Source organism: Engystomops pustulosus, chromosome 1, assembly GCF_040894005.1.
Source record: "Engystomops pustulosus chromosome 1, aEngPut4.maternal, whole genome shotgun sequence".
NCBI lineage: Eukaryota > Metazoa > Chordata > Amphibia > Anura > Leptodactylidae > Engystomops > Engystomops pustulosus.
In genome coordinates this window covers 240,640,716-240,658,402 of record NC_092411.1, presented here as the reverse complement: position 1 = coordinate 240,658,402, position 17,687 = coordinate 240,640,716, and the positions used below count along the sequence as shown (strand labels likewise).

The 17,687-nt window shown below is 42.8% G+C and overlaps 1 protein-coding gene across 3 annotated transcripts in view; it reads left to right on the top strand.

Moving 5' to 3' along the window:
- The first annotated feature begins 403 nt into the window (after positions 1 to 403).
- Positions 404 to 17,687, top strand: part of FRG1 (FSHD region gene 1) — a 31,051-nt gene continuing 13,767 nt past the window's right edge. Inside the window, exons 1-3 of one of the 3 annotated variants that reach the window (XM_072122541.1) lie at positions 404 to 519; positions 16,854 to 16,950; positions 17,249 to 17,313. In XM_072122541.1, coding sequence (XP_071978642.1) covers positions 16,889 to 16,950; positions 17,249 to 17,313 — 127 coding nt within the window. In that variant the 5' untranslated portion in view covers positions 404 to 519; positions 16,854 to 16,888. Of the gene's footprint in view, positions 520 to 15,444; positions 15,635 to 16,853; positions 16,951 to 17,248; positions 17,314 to 17,687 lie in introns of those variants that run through there. The other 2 variants (XM_072122550.1, XM_072122530.1) reach the window with 2 other exon arrangements.

Here is a 17,687-nt window from a genome sequence, read left to right as displayed (position 1 = left end):
CGTTTTTGATCTTACCATTTGGCTGCAATGAAACAAAGAGTTAAAAATGTGAAGGGGTCTGAAAACTTGTATGTAAAGAGAATTATAAAAGGCAAACACCATGAGAATTGTTCCAAAACATATAGCGTTAAAAATATTGCTTTTAATTGAACCATTGTGTGACTGTTGGAAGAACTATCCACATTCCATCTAATTACAACCACTAATTTTTGCTTTCCATAATTAAGCTGGCAAGAAGAGATAGTTACTTGCAAATTAATGTGCAGGAAAGTGTATGGGACCTGATTTAATTCCATATAGTCGTTTTAATTTAGATTCACTGTTGTTTACAGCATTCTTCCATGCCTGGGCTTGGAGAAGCCGAATCTGCCTCCAGAGAACTAAGTACTTCAAACACAGCTAGAGAGCTCATTTTTAATCCGAGCATGTCTCTCTGCCTATAGTGTGCAGCTGAAAATACAATATAACAGCCTCTGCAACAATAAGGAAAGGATCTCAATATTCCAGCAATTATTAATGGTGAGTACTGTCTAGTATCAATACTTGTCAATCTGTTAATGCCATTCGGCTTTCGGCTCGTCCTTTGGGAACAACATATCTTGTTTGGAAGAGAACAGAATCTGGATAATAATTTGCAGAACTCTAGTTCTATTACATAACGAGCCACAATTCTTACGTAATTCGGTAGACAGTAAATATAAAAATCAATTATCTTATTTGTATCTAAACTGCAACTTTGTTCCGAATCTAGAAAGTAGAGATTAATCAAGAGGGCAGAAAGAACATTTGTAAAGATGTTCCTAAAAAATCCCAGGAAAGGACATTTTCTGTCACACAAATTGGGTACTAGGTGATAAATGATTCCTCACAAGAGAGAATTTCTGTGCACTGCACAGGGGACTATGCAGACACTGTCAGTCTGCTGTCTGTCTCTGCTAATAAGAAACTAGAAGAAAGAAGGTCAACTGATATTTGTTGCACGGAGGTGGTCATGTTTCATAGATGCCAGCACTTTGTACATATATAATGCGTTTCTACATTTAACATCCGACTGACATTTTAGTCGCTTAAATGGGGAGACTTTTGACAAGTGATGCATATAGTGAATAGGCTGCCTGTCTATTGAGGTGTATTAGATTTAATAGAGGAGTCTGAAGTCGATGCATTCTAGAAGACAAGACAGAGCTCTATACACTCCATGTTTGTTTTCTAAATTGCTTTGTCAAGCCAACAATGTAGAGAGTGAGGGATATGAGCCCTTCGCCTGCTAGGGAAGAATTAAAAATGATCAAACATCCAGGATAAAAAATGGACCATAAATGATAACAGCAGTTTGAAGGAAACTGAAAAGTCACTGAAAGTTTTTACTTCAGAGATAACACTCTAGATCCTGGATTTCTTTTTGTTTTGGTTACCCAGTAATATAGAATTAAGTGCAGTTAATCATCCCGATCAGTTATTATTACTAGAAATCAGTGAATGAAATCAGGCAAAATGGAATTTGATGCAAATTTCATGAAAACTTCTACACAAATCCAAAGATCGGAGACCAGAAGGTCTTGGAAGCCTTAACTCCTGGAGTCCTTTCCATCATTGCCCTGGTTGTGGAAGAATTTATGCCAAGACCAGGAGGTCAGAAGCCTGGCTCAGCCCGGGGGGTACAGGTTCCTCCAAATAGTGGAGAACAAGAGCTGCAGTTCCCACACCCTTCACTGAAGTGCAGAAGCAGGCGGTCCTAGACCCCCGAAGCTGAGCTTCAGATGAGTAGCACCATTTTGCATCATAATTATTCTTTTTTTTTTAAAAAAACATCTGTGATCTGATCCCGTTCCCATCTGCCTGGGCCTCCCATTGCAGACCCCGGATTGGACTTGACCCTGCATCTCTGCCACCTGCCCTGACCCTGTACCTGTACCTGACCCCGAGACTATCTCCTGCTAAGGTACCTTGACCTCGGCTGCCACCGCGGGCTAGTCGCACCTAAGGAACGACCAGGTGGTACCCCACTGCAGCAAGACCATCCTGATTTGCTGCGGGCTCTGGTGAAGACCAGGTGCCACTTAGACTCCGGTCCCAGGTGTCGGCTAGTACCACCTCCCACGGTGATCCAGTGGATCCACGCATCCCGAATCCTGACAACATATATCCAATAAAAAGAATGAGCGTAAAGCTTGTAGAAAATACCATTTGGTACCCTACTGTAGGGTTTATTATTTTATTGTATGAAAAGATTTCTCATAAAAGATAGTTACACATGGCTAAAATAACTTAAAATGTATGGGGTGGAAACACACCTTTCAATGCCAGGACTGGGCCGTGCATCAAATCACGTTATGAATGATTTTTTTCTATGAGCTTTACCCTCATTCTTTTTATTGGATATATGGTCATACGCTTTGGATTTTGGCCGTTGGGTTAACAAAGGCTGCCTCGTGGATGGAACACAGGATTAAGTGAATACAATTGGTTGTGACTATTACACAACCAAATACGGTAAGCATGCACCTACTTGTATCTAAAAAAAAATTTACTAATCTACTACACAAAAAATAGGGCATAGTCTATATTTTATGTTGCGATCTGACAGCCAGTTCATGGTGCAGTGAGAAATACGATGACCTCATACATAGCCCTATTTCCTATTAAGGTAAATGGGCATTTTTACGGTCATGTGTATGAGGCCTAAGGGTGATATAGATACATTCTGCTGAATTAGCCTCTGTCTGTATATTACTCCATTCTCACCTAACTCCTCCCCCACTTCTCCGTAGACTTCTCCGAAGACTTATATGGGTTATTTAATGGACTTTATGAGCCAATTCAGGACCACTTTAAAGGGAACCTACCACCACGATTCTACCTATAAAGGTAGATTGGGTGGTAGGTGGATGTAAGGGACGTGAGGATAGCTCTTTTTAGAGCTAATCCTCATGTCCCCGCTAACTTTTAATAAACTTTATTCCCTTAATATGTAAATTAACTTATGCGGCTACTGGGGCGTGGAGTAGCCGGGCACGAGGCTACACGGCGCAGCTACTCCACGCCCAAGTAGTCATGTTACTCCTCCTACCCTGTGTGTTCGGCACGCAGCTCCTCGTAGCTGCGCGCCCTCGCCCGACATGCTGGCGTTCTGCGCATGCACAGAACGCAGGTCCGCGGCAGAGCAGCCACAGCTCCGAGGCCGGAGCTACTGCGCATGCGCAGAACTCCAGCTTGTCGGATGCTGCGCGCCGCACACACAGGGTAGGAGGAGTATCGTGGCTACTGGGGCGTGGAGTAGCCGCGCCGTTTATTAAAAGATAGCAGGTACGTGAGGATTAGCTCTAAAAAGGGCTATCCTCACGTCCCTTACATCCACCTACCACCCGATCTACCTTTATAAGTAGAATCGTGGTGGTAGGTTCCCTTTAAGAATAAATCTCAGTTTTGGAAAAGGAGATTAGTGATTATGAAGGTTTTTATCAGGTTTTACAGCGAACAAGAAGAAAAAAAAACTGTTGCAAGTTTACTGACCATTAGACACATTTCCTCTAGTAAAAAACCAATTTGGTATTTGGGTCAGCAACACATATTGGATTTGCTAATAAGTGATATAAAGGAAAGACTTACACACCTCCTTTCTGCACTTACTAGAAACATAGGAACGTAACACCATGATGTTGACTTTTCTCTGTGGTAATGCATTTTATCATAGACTTCTCACAAGATACAGTAATGCCATCATTAGCATTGGTGTAATCGATTTCCCAGGTTCAGGATTGACAGTCAATTAGAGAGATTCACATTCCAGAGAATCAATTGAAAATACCAATTTGAAAGATTTGCTAGCTATTATATCTAGTACATTCAGTGCTGTGACGGATTGATCTTTTAAGCAAAACTTTATATTAATTATGAATAGATATACTGGTTGTATCTGATAGAAATGTACTGTATATTGCTTTGCAGTTTTGTAGAGGAGGTTAGTAAACTACCATTTGGAAGCTGACCCTACCTTAGGACTATGCTAAAAGTTATACATATACTGCAGTTACATAAATAATACAGGATTACTGAGGAACCTAAGTACAGCAGCAGGCACAGGGAACCTGTCAGCTGTTCTCACTCACTAATTCTGACATCCCTACCTTTAAGAACAGCTCACATGGATTCCACACCAGTCTTTATCATGTTGATCCAAACATCAATTGTTGTAAAATCACCATTAGCAGTCAATCAAGGACTGGGAGGCGAGGCTGTACAGGACACTCATGAATAACAATAAATTCCAAAGAACTTCAGGTATATCGAATCATGACTTCATATTTCCACAGTGCAATCCCAAAATAACCAACGTGTTTCAAACGGATAAACTGTTCTTAATCATGGACTACTCTAATACACCCTTTTATGCAATTTATACCCCTGAATAGAAGGGCGCATCAGAGTGGACCATGATTAGGAACAGTTTATACGTTTGAAAAGTGTTGATCATTTTGGGATTTCATTGTGGAAAAAATGATTTAATAAACCTGAATTTCTTTGGAATCTGGCTGGACCATCGGAATTTATTGTTACACGTCTACCTTCACAGAAAGGTTGGTGCCGTACCATATCCAATTTACAAGGAGGCTAAAGGTGAGCTGGATCTCATTACCTTCAACTCATGAATAAGCCTAACTCAGCTTCAGGGAAGATACTGATTGGACTCAACTCAGGTCATTTGCATACAACTTAAAAAAAATGGAATTTTTCAGTTTACAAAAATTAACTTGACAGGTTTCCTTTAACCCTCTATAATAAAAGTATAATTTTCTTTATTGGATGACATGTAGTAGCTGACAAATACAAGGTATAATGGTTCACTGAATGGTGGATGTTTGTGGTTGTCACCCAGCCTCTGTAGCAGTGGAGCAAATCAATGTAACCCAGCAATCAATTAAACTGAATAGTAAAAAAAATAATTACAAGAGAGAATTTTAATCCCTGTTAAAGGGCGAATTTTTCCAATAACATATATATAGAAACTGACAAATAATCAGAATTGCTGATTTGAATAGTTTTCTTCATTTATACATAAATTCCTCTGACGTAAAAATGATGCTTATCCACTGGTTGGAAATCACTGGGGTACAATAAATGTCAGGAGTACACCACACTTTGGGTTCACAAGTAGCTTAGTATAGATTTGGCTGCTTGCTCTGAATTTCATAGATTTTTTTTTAATGGGAACTTTGGCAGTCAGTATTGCTATCAAGTAGTGATCTGCAATTATACATGCAAGCACAAGAGGCTTTGGCAAGGAGCCCAAGGAGTGTACAGAAACTTGGCTGTCAGGACGGGATAAACAGATCCGGTTCGAGTGCTTTGTTATTTGGTGGCAGCTCAATTATTGCTTAAATGGTTAGCAACAAGCGAGCAGATATCTATTAATATCTATTAAAATCAAGTAAGTATGAGGAGAAATTAGGACTTTTAATTGTAGTTATCTCTTAAATACTCTGGTGGTGATTTAGTAAGAGGTTTCTTTTCCATATTCCATTTTGCACTCTGGTTATGCCTGAAAATGAAATTGCTCCATAGCGTAAAGATTGACATAATCTAGCTCTATACCTTTCCCATATGAATACATTGCATAATTTGGCAAGAATTCACTTAATATAATATGATATGTTCACACTATTGTGCATACTAGCCAACAGGGGCGTCGCTAGGTCAAAATATCCGGGGCTCGTGCCCCGGATCTTTTGGCCAGTGCCCCGAATCTCCTCGGGTCAGAAGATCATCTGCCCCGCTGCCCGGGAGATTCATTCCCTCTCGTTCTCATCACGATCTGTATCCTCAGATCGTGATGAGAACGAGTGCAGGCGCTGCTTTCCCCTGCAAGGACCTCGCCTCCGGGAGTTCCAGAGGCTCAAGGACCTGTGATGATGTCATGATCACATGACCTGCAGGGGAAAGCAGCGAACAGAAAGAGAGAGAGAGAGCTGCATCTGTGAGGTGAGAAACATGACAGGGACTAGGGAAGGGGGAGAACATTGTGGGGCACATTATTTCCTGGGGGGACTGTGTGAGGCACATTATTTCCTGGGGGGCTGTGTGAGGCACATTATTTCCTGGGGGGCTGTGTGAGGCACATTATTTACTGGGGGGCTGTGTGAGGCACATTATTTACTGGGGGGACTGTGTGAGGCACATTATTTACTGGGGGGCTGTGTGAGGCACATTATTGCCTGGGGGGCTGTGTGAGGCACATTATTTCCTGGGGGGCTGTGTGAAGGACATTATTTCCTGGGGGGCTGTGTGAGGCACATTATTTCCTGGGGAGCTGTGTGAGGCACATTATTTACTGGGGGGCTGTGTGAGGCACATTATTTACTGGGGGGCTGTGTGAGGCACATTATTTACTGGGGGGACTGTGTGAGGCACATTATTTACTGGGGGGCTGTGTGAGGCACATTACTTCCTGGGGGGCTGTGTGAGGCACATTACTTACCGGGGTGCTGTGTGAGGCACATTACTTACTGGGGGGCTGTGTGAGGCACATTACTTACTGGGGGGACTGTGTGTGAGGCACATTATTTACCGGGGGGACTGTGTGAGGCACATTATTTACTGGGGGGCTGTGTGTGAGGCACATTATTTACTGGGGGGGTTGTGTGAGGCACATTACTTACTGGGGGGCTGTGTGAGGCACATTATTTACTGGGGGGACTGTGTGAGGCACATTATTTCCTGGGGAGCTGTGTGAGGCACATTACTTACTGGGGGGCTGTGTGAGGCACATTATTTTCTGGGGAGCTGTGTGAGGCACATTACTTACTGGGGGACTGTGTGTGAGGCACATTATTTACTGGGGGGGTTGTGTGAGGCACATTATTTACTGGGGGGGTTGTGTGAGGCACATTATTTACTGAGGGGCTGTGTGAGGCACATTATTTCCTGGGGGGCTGTGTGAGGCACATTACTTACTGGGGGACTGTGTGAGGCACATTACTTACTGGGGGGCTGTGTGAGGCACATTATTTCCTGGGGGGCTGTGTGAGGCACATTACTTACTGGGGGACTGTGTGTGAGGCACATTATTTACTGGGGGGACTGTGTGAGGCACATTATTTCCTGGGGAGCTGTGTGTGAGGCACATTATTTACTGGGGGGACTGTGTGAGGCACATTATTTACTGGGGGGACTGTGTGAGGCACATTACTTAGTGGGGGGCTGTGTGTGAGGCACATTACTTACTGGGGGGCTGTGTGAGGCACATTACTTACTGGGGGGCTGTGTGAGGCACATTATTTACTGGGGGGACTGTGTGTGAGGTACATTATTTCCTGGGGGGCTGTGTGAGGCACATTATTTCCTGGGGGGCTTTGTGAGGCACATTATTTCCTGGGGAGCTGTGTGAGGCACATTATTTACTGGGGGGACTGTGTGAGGCACATTATTTACTGGGGGGCTGTGTGAGGCACATTATTTACTGGGGGGACTGTGTGAGGCACATTATTTCCTGGGGGGCTGTGTGGGGCACATTATTTCCTGGGGGGCTGTGTGAGGCACATTACTTACTGGGGGGCTGTGTGAGGTACATTACTTACTGGGGGGCTGTGTGAGGCACATTATTTACTGGGGGGCTGTGTGAGGCACCTTATTTACTGGGGGGCTATGTGAGGCACATTACTTACTGGGGGGCTGTGTGAGGCACATTACTTACTGGGGGGCTGTGTGAGGCACATTACTTAGTGGGGGGCTGTGTGTGAGGCACATTACTTACTGGGGGGCTGTGTGAGGCACATTACTTACTGGGGGGCTGTGTGAGGCACATTATTTACTGGGGGGACTGTGTGTGAGGTACATTATTTCCTGGGGGGCTGTGTGAGGCACATTATTTCCTGGGGGGCTTTGTGAGGCACATTATTTCCTGGGGAGCTGTGTGAGGCACATTATTTACTGGGGGGACTGTGTGAGGCACATTATTTACTGGGGGGCTGTGTGAGGCACATTATTTACTGGGGGGACTGTGTGAGGCACATTATTTCCTGGGGGGCTGTGTGGGGCACATTATTTCCTGGGGGGCTGTGTGAGGCACATTACTTACTGGGGGGCTGTGTGAGGTACATTACTTACTGGGGGGCTGTGTGAGGCACATTATTTACTGGGGGGCTATGTGAGGCACATTACTTACTGGGGGGCTGTGTGAGGCACATTACTTACTGGGGGGCTGTGTGAGGCACATTACTTAGTGGGGGGCTGTGTGTGAGGCACATTACTTACTGGGGGGCTGTGTGACGCACATTACTTACTGGGGGGCTGTGTGGGGGACATTTATTGGAGCGTGGACATTTATAGGACAGGCCTTGGTTTGATCACATATATTTTCCAGTAATACACATGTGATGGGTAACACGCACCTGGTTTTGTTTAAATGCAAGACAAATGTGTGAGCGCAGCCTTACAGTATTTGGGGAGATTGTTAGGGGCGGCAGCAGGATAACACTGCCAGGGAACCAAGATGTAGGGACAATGAGGAACATAAGATGGTGATGGGGATTTCTCCTTTGTTCTCTGTAGCTGTATATACCAGAAGTAACCTTGTTATTGGCACAACCACATGTGAGGGGGTTATGTACAGGAGGGGGCATTACTGAAAGTTCAACACACATGCATTGGGGCCCGTGCCCCGGATCTATTACCACCCTAGCAACGCCCCTGCTAGCCAAGGTTTGAATACTAAATCATAACTCTTAAAATAGTCATGCCCCATTATACAAGGGAAAACCTCCAAAATTATGTTTTAAAGACAAACCTATTTGTGCAAATGTTCATGTTAAAGTCCTCTAATATAGATATCTGCTATTGATTCGAGTACAATCCAAGGGTAGGAAATGCATTGGTCCCAGCCTGCCACCCAATATACAACCAGCCAGTGCATGCCGCCCAATATACAGCCTGCAGCGTCTGCCCCCAGTATACAGCCAGCAGCCCCTGTCCCCAGAATACAGCCTGCAGCCCCTGCCGCCTGTATACAGCCTGCAGCCCCTGCCCCCCCAAGTATACAGCCCCTGTCCCCCAGTATACAGTCTGCACCCCCTGCCCACATTATACAGCCTGCAGCCCCTGCCCCCCCCCTAGTATACAGCCCCTGCCCCCCATTATACAGCCTGCAGCCCCTGCCCACAGTATACAGCCTGCAACCCCCTGTCCCTAGTATACAGCCTGCAGCCCTCTGCCCCTAGTTTACAGCCTGCAGTCCCCTGTCCCTAGTATACAGCCTGCAGCCCCCAGTATACTGCCCCTGCCCAGCCTATAAGGAAAAAAAAGTGTACTCACCTTCCAATTTTATGACCTTTCAATGTATGAAAAAGTTACAAAGTTTGGCACCAAATTTGAATTCTTTCGCACATTTATGCTCCGCACTGCACTTTTCTGTATAGTTATCATGTCCAGTCCAGCGTCAAGATTTGTACCTTGTAGATTAAAAACGTGAACCTCAGTGTGTGATTACTGATGCTGATTACAAAGATGTGTTTTAGCAAAAATGGAACAAAAATATATCCTGTCTTTAATAGCAACAACCTGTGCACAAGTTGCCAAAAAAAGTGTTGTTTTCAAATTCTGACTTTTTTTCATTTTCGTTATGAAGAACAAAAACGAGGAAGCAAGCGGCTCCGCCGAGCAGCATCTCGGAGGCAGGCACTGCAGGATCTACTTGACTGAAAGTGTTTTTATCACATACACAAATATTTGCAAGATAGAATAGAAATTCACTACTAATGATTTTCAGATCCTTACTTGAGTCTTACCTTCAGCATTTGAAAACAATCAACACGTATTCTACTACTTATGAAATTTACCAATTAATTTCTGCATTGATTGAAATGACTTTACTCCGTTAACGGTTAAATCAATGAGATATAACAGATTCTGTCCAGATTTCATTAGTATTTAAATCTTGTGTGAGCCAAAGCAGGTGCTACGACATGTTTTCAGCCAAGCTACATAACTGCACATGAATCATGGCATATGAACCGTGTTTATTCCAGGGAATATGATACTTATATCAGTCATGTTTACCTTCCTGATGACAGCTCTCGGGCCTGGCCTCACTTAGTTGTAGTTTATTATGAAACTGTGCATTAATTCCAGACTTAGCTCATGTTCAATGTCCTGTCCTTCAATCATATTCAAAGGGAACCTCTCATCAGGATTTCACATTTTGACCTAATGACAGGCTGTGTAATACTAATTGTTAATTATCAATCATCTATTACAATAAACATTCGTATTTCCATTCAGATCAAGTCATGGGGTCATCTGTGCAAGGCTGTGGGTCCCTGTGTCATTTTTGTTTTCCTAGCGGGGTTATTAGGAGATCGAGACCCGTGTCATAACTAGAAGCTGATGGGCCCCAGTGCAAAGTCTGTGCCAGGCTTCTCATATGGGAAAGTGACACCATAAGGGCCCCCTAAACCTCTTGGGACCTGGTGCTACCACAACCTCTGCACCCCCTCAAGTTAAGCTCCTGATCGAGACACGTTTTACTGGTGCAACCATCTAAGAAAGGAAAATAATGTTTATATTAAAGACTTATCTATGGGTTAGGGCTAGATCGATGGAGGTTACAACAGCACTATTACAACCCCCATCAATCTAATTTGTAATCTGTAAAACCACATTGATGAAGTTCTGCAGCAGCATCCTAGAGCTGAATTTATATAAAAGGGTTTTCCCATCGATTCAATTTAGGATGTATCAGTCCCATGATTGGTGAGACCTTGTCGCCCTTTCTGAAGGCCGACTGAAAAGAGAATGTACTGCGCATGCACAGTCCCTTTCCATTCAACTCTAAGGGCGCGCAAGATGTTTAGTATCTGGCTTCTTTCCTGTAGAGATAAATAGATGATCGATGAGGGTACTACCACTGGGACCCACAACAATCATGGGAATGGAGGTCTGCTGACCCCCCCTTCCCACACTTTTAATTCTGGCATTTCCAAGATAGGTGGGGATCCCAGAGGTTATCCGCACATTTATCATCTATCTACGACATATCCTATCAGTATGTCATAAATAGTCTACAAATTAGAACAATTATCTAATTGTATTAGAACAATTATCTAATACAAAGTACAGTTAAAAGCAATATAGAAGCCCTGGGAAACTGTTCAAACATATCGCAATGTTAGTTAGTAGTGGTAGGGCTGACCATCAAGGGGGTTTACTGTGACTATTATGTACTACTGGGGTACTTCATACAGTTAAAATGGGCTCCTACTTGTCAACTATTTATTAGAATTGCTGATAGATCCCTTTAAGGACAACTCTGCAGTCACTTTCATAAGATGTTTGGCATTTTATCATTTTCAATTTGACTTTTTTATCTACTCAAGATTTTTACATTTCAAGTGTCCTGTTAAAATGTTACAACAGAAGTGAAAAACGCGAGAAATGTTTTATTTTGTGCTTATTTGCACACAGTAAACAGATCCTTTTGAGGAACAGTGTTAGCTCAGTGTTATAGGTTTAGCCTCAGGCGGAGATTACTGGGAACAGACTTGCAGGGATGGTTGTACAATATGTTTTGCTGTACAATAGTCTTCTCTGAACATCTATGAATCAGCATTCTCCTAATGCGTTTTTATGGGGAGATGTGAAATATATGAACCATAGAGCAACAATGGGATGCAATTAGCTCTGAAGTGTTTGCATTTTATCCTTTTAGACACACAATCATTTTTCACATTGAAAGCGGCAATTTTGTAACATGCACTAAAATGCTTTTGTAAATCATAATAAATATAAAGTTAACAATAATTTGAATTTGTAATATTACAGAGGTTACCTTCCTGAAAGCAGGAGATGTAAAAATGAGCCATCATCTGAGAATTATGTGCTGCAAAACTCCCAGTGACTGGCTAATTATTCTTCAGAGCAGAACGTCCGACTTCCCAATTCTAAACCTGGAAAGAGAGATTTTGTTTCTTAACAAGTATTCTGGAAGCCTACAGGAATAATTCCTTTAGTGTTGTACAATCAATCAAAATCCACCCCTTTCCTCATTATAAACCTCCTTATTTGCGGCTATTCTAACGATAGAAGAATATATCTTAGAATGCAAACGCCTACCATTACAAAATTCAATTAAACCTCTTCAGGACACAGATTTCTTTCATCTTGGTGTCTAAATTTTTCACTATTTGTATTCCAAAAGCCATAGGACCTCATTTACCAGGGTTTGTGTGTCTGAAATCTTGGAGTGCATGCCCTGTAATAAGTGTAATTCCTTGCGCACCTGATGTCACCTCCACGCCAAGTGTGCATGGAAAGGTGCGAAGGTGGCGGGGGGTGGTCGGCAATGGAGTGGGCCGGCACCGAGCGTTCCAGCCCACAACTGCTCACTATCGATAGCCTGGGCCTATTTGAGTGCAGGCTAGGGGGCGAAATTCTACCAGGTGTAGAAGTGCTCAGTTTTCAATTTTTTGAAAACCGGAGTTATAAATTTGCCCCATAATCTTTTTCTTTTCCCATTTACGGAACCATATGTTTTTTTCCAGGACAAATGTTACTTTCTAGAGGATATGGCAAAAAAGTAAAAAAGTGAAGCGGCACTCACCAAAGGTGTTTTCATGTTTTATTCAGCAGAGTGGCATACGGACAGACATGCAGCCGCAGCAAGCAACGGGCCGTTTCGTGCCAATTAGGCGCTTTCTCTAGTCTTGGCGCAAATTCTTTCACTATGATATCCAGGTGACCTCATCTTACCTTATTCCTTTGGTTAGTATGTCACAGAGCTTTGTTATATTTTAACACCATTAACATTTTTTAATTTTGGCATATGGAGCTGTATCCCGTAAGTGATTATTTTTTGTGGGTTGAGTTAACGTTTTCGTTATTCCAAGTTTGGACCTATTCAACCTTTCAATCTATTTTTAATAAAATCATTAAAGGAAACCTACCACCACGGATCTACCTATTAAGGTAGATCTGGTGGTAGGTGCCTCTAATGTATGTAAGGAGAGCCCGTTTTAGGGCTAATCCTTTAGTCCCCTTTATCCTTTTAATCTTTAATTGTGATAATACGCTAATTTACCAAAGAGGCTACTGGGCATGGAGTAACTGGAGCTGAGGCTACATGGCGCAGATATTCCATGCCCCAGTAGCCTCCTTTATCCTCCAACCCTGACCTCTTCAGCGCGCAGCTATGAGGAGCTGCGTGCCCTCGTCCGAGAAGCCGCAGGCTGCGCACTGAAGATATCTGGCAGGAGGATCAAGGATGCTACTAGGGCGTGGAGTAGCCGTGCCATGTAGTCTCAGTACCAGCTACTCCATGCCCATACTCCAAGCCTCTTTGGTAAATTAGCATATTACCACATTTAAAGATTAAAAAAAGATAAAGGGGACTAAAGTATTAGCCTTTAAAAGAGGTATCCTTACATACATTAGAGGCACCTACCACCAGATATACCTTAATAGGTAGATCCGTGGTAGTAGGTTTCCTTTAAGGGTGCTAAAATGGTAAAAAAATTGGTTTCGACATGCCTCCCTGGCTGTGGACAACACATGACATCTGCGGCAAACCAATCACTAAATGATGACATGTCAGATACGCTCAGAGTGGCGGTAAGCAGTCTGGCCTGTAGCACAACATGTCAACATGTTTAGCTGCTGATTGGCTTCAACTGTCATGTGGTGCAGGTGGGAAAACAATTAGGGATCCCCAAGTCTTCGGAACACCCTCCCATATAAAAGTTGCACAGATGCATAACCTGACCTGCCCCCTCCATTTACTTTTATGGATCAGTGATTCCAAATTTCCATTGAAGCTCCATTTACATAGGGCATGTCATTCTTGTGGACAGAGATAAGTGTCATTTGCGGGACAATTCCCTAAGGCTACATTCACACGGACGTATGAAAACGTCCGTATCCGTACCGTTTTTTTACGGGTTACATACGGCCACATTTATTTCAATGGACAATACGTCTAACCATTTATATTGCTGTTTTTGACACTGGAGCGTACTGTACCGTATACTAGCCGTATAAAAATATAGAGCATGTCCTATTTTCTCCCGTATTTTAGTTCCGTATGCCCTAGATGTCTATGGGGACGTATAAAATACGGGTCACATACGTGCTGCATACGGATGAAAAACGTCACGTATATATGGGGTCTGTAAATACGGGACTGGAGAAATCATACGGTCGTGTGAATGTAGCCTTAAAGTTCGCGAATCAGGCAGTTTATCTGACAATCACGATATGATTAATGTGATGTGTAATATGTAATAGTAAATTAATTTTTTTGTATCTTAGTCTTAGATGCAATGTTCTCCACAATACTGTGAGGTACATACTGCCCCCTATATCTAAAAGAAGCAATCATTATTTCCATAATGTGACAATTTTAGAGATGTCTTTCTGGCTATAATAGGAGGGTACAGTCAGTCCCTGCATGTGATAGCGTTTTGCAATGTCTGGCTATTTCTATGACATTTATGGGGTCTATTGTCTGCAACGCTTGGCACATGGAGTTTTACATACAATCTGTTGCACCAAACCTGCATTGTAAAAGACTAATGTTCCCCAAAATTATGGAGCGCAGAGGAGCCACTTTTCAGACATGGTAAACACAAATCTATGCCATACTGAAACAAAGATTTTGAGGTGTCTGTGTGGTTTTGCTTTATAATAATTGTGAAATCTTCGTTTTAACATCTGGAGCACTGCTGTTCTTTTGTGTTCCAAGCCGCATATTACTGTGTTTTGTCTGGAAGTGACTCTCCCTGGAATAGTCTATAACAATTTTGTTTTCTCCCTCACTCCTGCTGACATTTTTCTTATTCTGCAGAATAAATGAGGTAGAAAACTGGTCTGAGGGACAGTAACAATTTGCCTCTGGATCCCAAAGGTTATCTGCCACTACAGAGCTTTGTGGGGTTGTTCTGTAGGTCACTCCTGCAGCCAGGGAGGACACACAGCTCCCTTGTCATGACCCTGCCGCAAATCTGTACAAGTAATAATGTCCACAGAGAACATCTTTACATTCAGTCTGCACAGGAGAGGTGTTGTCTACAGCGAGGTTACCTTCATATAAGCTCTTACTGCAGCTTTAGCCATGGTGTCAACTCAAGGGAAACCTCAACCAAATCTCACTGTCCCCGTTATAAGTCAAATGGATCAACAATGAGATCTATCAGACACAATGTTGACCCCCCATGTCATAGATCACAAAACGAAAGCTTCTGGATATCTAATAAATACAGATGTAGGCAAATTTTCCAAACTGTCTACATCTCAGACTTTATAATTTTACTATGTGTATGTGTATAAATTTACTATGTTATATATACATATCTATCTATCTATATATATATATGTAATGGGACAGCATATATATATATATATATATATATATATATATATATATTTGTCGTCTATACTACACTATCGCATCTGTTGCAGCTGTTTACAGGAGAAGCGATTGTAATGCACAGCAGCAGGTCCTAGCATTGCCGCTAGTGGGCGCTGCTCGGCTTGATGTTCACACTCTGCAGCGTCCTGCCAGTCCCAGGGTAAGATCATAGTCGTCCTCTCAGTGAGCGGTTTCCCGGGAAGCTTCCGCTGTGTTGTTGTGATGAAGTAGTTCCGGATACACGTGAGTAGTGTCGCTGTGTGTGTCTGGTGTAGGATGCGGCTTTGCTGTGCAGTAGTATAGTATACACTGTGCTGGGGATGTTGTATACAATACTGCTGCGGTACCGCACAGCTGAATGTGATATAAAGCAGTCATACACTATAATATAACTAGTCCTGCTGTAACGCGCACATCCCTTCACGTGACATTTCCTCCACACCTTGGTCCTGGCAGTGCTGATATGTCTAGGATCGCAGTGTGGGACAATGGGGATTCATTTAAAGGGGTTGATCAGTTACAACAAGTTATCTGCTGTTCACAAAAGTTTTTGTTACCAGGCAATCCCTTTAAGACCTATGTCAGCACCATAGTTATTGAAAGGGCACCTGCTATGGGGCAGAGTGATATCAGACAAGTGACCAGAGCGCCGGTCACACGCTCCAGTCTCAGGGAGGATTCAGGGCCTTGAAGTCTCTCATTCTCCCAATCCCTAGCGGTCCAACACTTCTATCTCTTTCACTAGACAGCCCCTTTAACTAATCCTGGGTTTGGATAGCAGCTTCATCCAGTCATTGCAGTGATCACAGATAACTGGAGGACACCAGGCTGATCCCAAAGCTGAAGTAATCTTAGCCCCCAGAGTTACAAAAGGCAACTGCATGCCCTGAGTAGCCTCTGCAGGAAGTTTGCATATCCAGATGAAGTTAATATCCAGCATTCCAAAAAAAATTACCATATTTTTCACACTGGATTATAATGCGCACCATCAATAAATGCTTGCTAAAACGTCTAGGTTCATATATAAGGTGCACCTGATTATAAGGATGAATGACCAACAGGTGGCAGACCTGTGCACAGTTCAAGGCGGCTGTTGTCTGTAAGTACCGTTCATATATAAGGCGCACTGGACTATAAGGCGCACCATTAATTTTTGAGAAAATTAAAGAATTTTTTTGTACGCCTTCTAGTCCGAAAAATACACTATTAAAGATGTGCAGGGATGAGCCATACATCAAAAATCTACCCCTGTTTCCAGATAGACTTCCTTTAATGGTTTCCTTAGATATATACAGACAGAATAAGTTACAGTACGGGATACATCAGGCGGAAGCATAGAAGTTGTACATTACAGGGAGAGTTAGGTGTGTGTTACTGCCTGTGTGTGCGCTATAGAAGCTATAGGTCATGTATAGAAGAGGGTAACATTTTGCATAATTGTTGTCTCTCTTCTCTCCATCAGTTGTGACATAGTTTCCTGCCATTAATTTTGTCACCATGGCTGAATATTCTCGTGTGAAATCCACTAAACTGGTTCTGAAGGGAGTGAAAGATAAAAAGTAAGACAATACCCTTTTGTTTTAAAGGCTCACATAGGAAAATAAGTTTATACAAATTAGCATTAAGAAGCGAATAAATGTATATTACTGTGCTGTAGTCCCGATAACTCCCTTTACCAGACTTGTTCTATACCTCCAGTATTATACTGTGAGCTAGAACTTGCCATAGAGAAATACTTCTTGTAGCATGTAAGAGCATGTAATAATATAATATTAATAGTAGTATAATATATATGTGATGTTCTTGATCTAGAAGATGCATTGTAATTAGAGGTTAACTAATGATTTTTTTTCCCAGCAAGAAAAAACACAAAAACAAGAGGAAGAGAGACGACTCTAAAGAAGAATCTGTGGATGTGGTTGGTGAGTGACGGTTCTGAATGTAGTTATTGTCTGGATCAGTGGAATCGGATCACTGCTTCCCCTTTACCATGTCTTCTCCTACAATTCTTTGCTGTGTTAGGATATTCTGAAATACACTTCTAGAAAGCAAGAAAGTCTCCACATGCCGCCAATGGTGGCCTCCTCTAGGAAATATATCCTTTCCATTATGGGTTAGGCATTGACTCTGCAATATTTCTGGTAGATATCCAGGAAGCTTTCTATCCTATCCTACAAGTTTTTCCATCCTTCTGTAGAGGAGAGGAGGTTCTACCATCACCATAGACAGGGGGCATCCTCTACACCTAGAGGAGAGGAGGTTCTACCATCACCATAGACAGGGGGCATCCTCTACA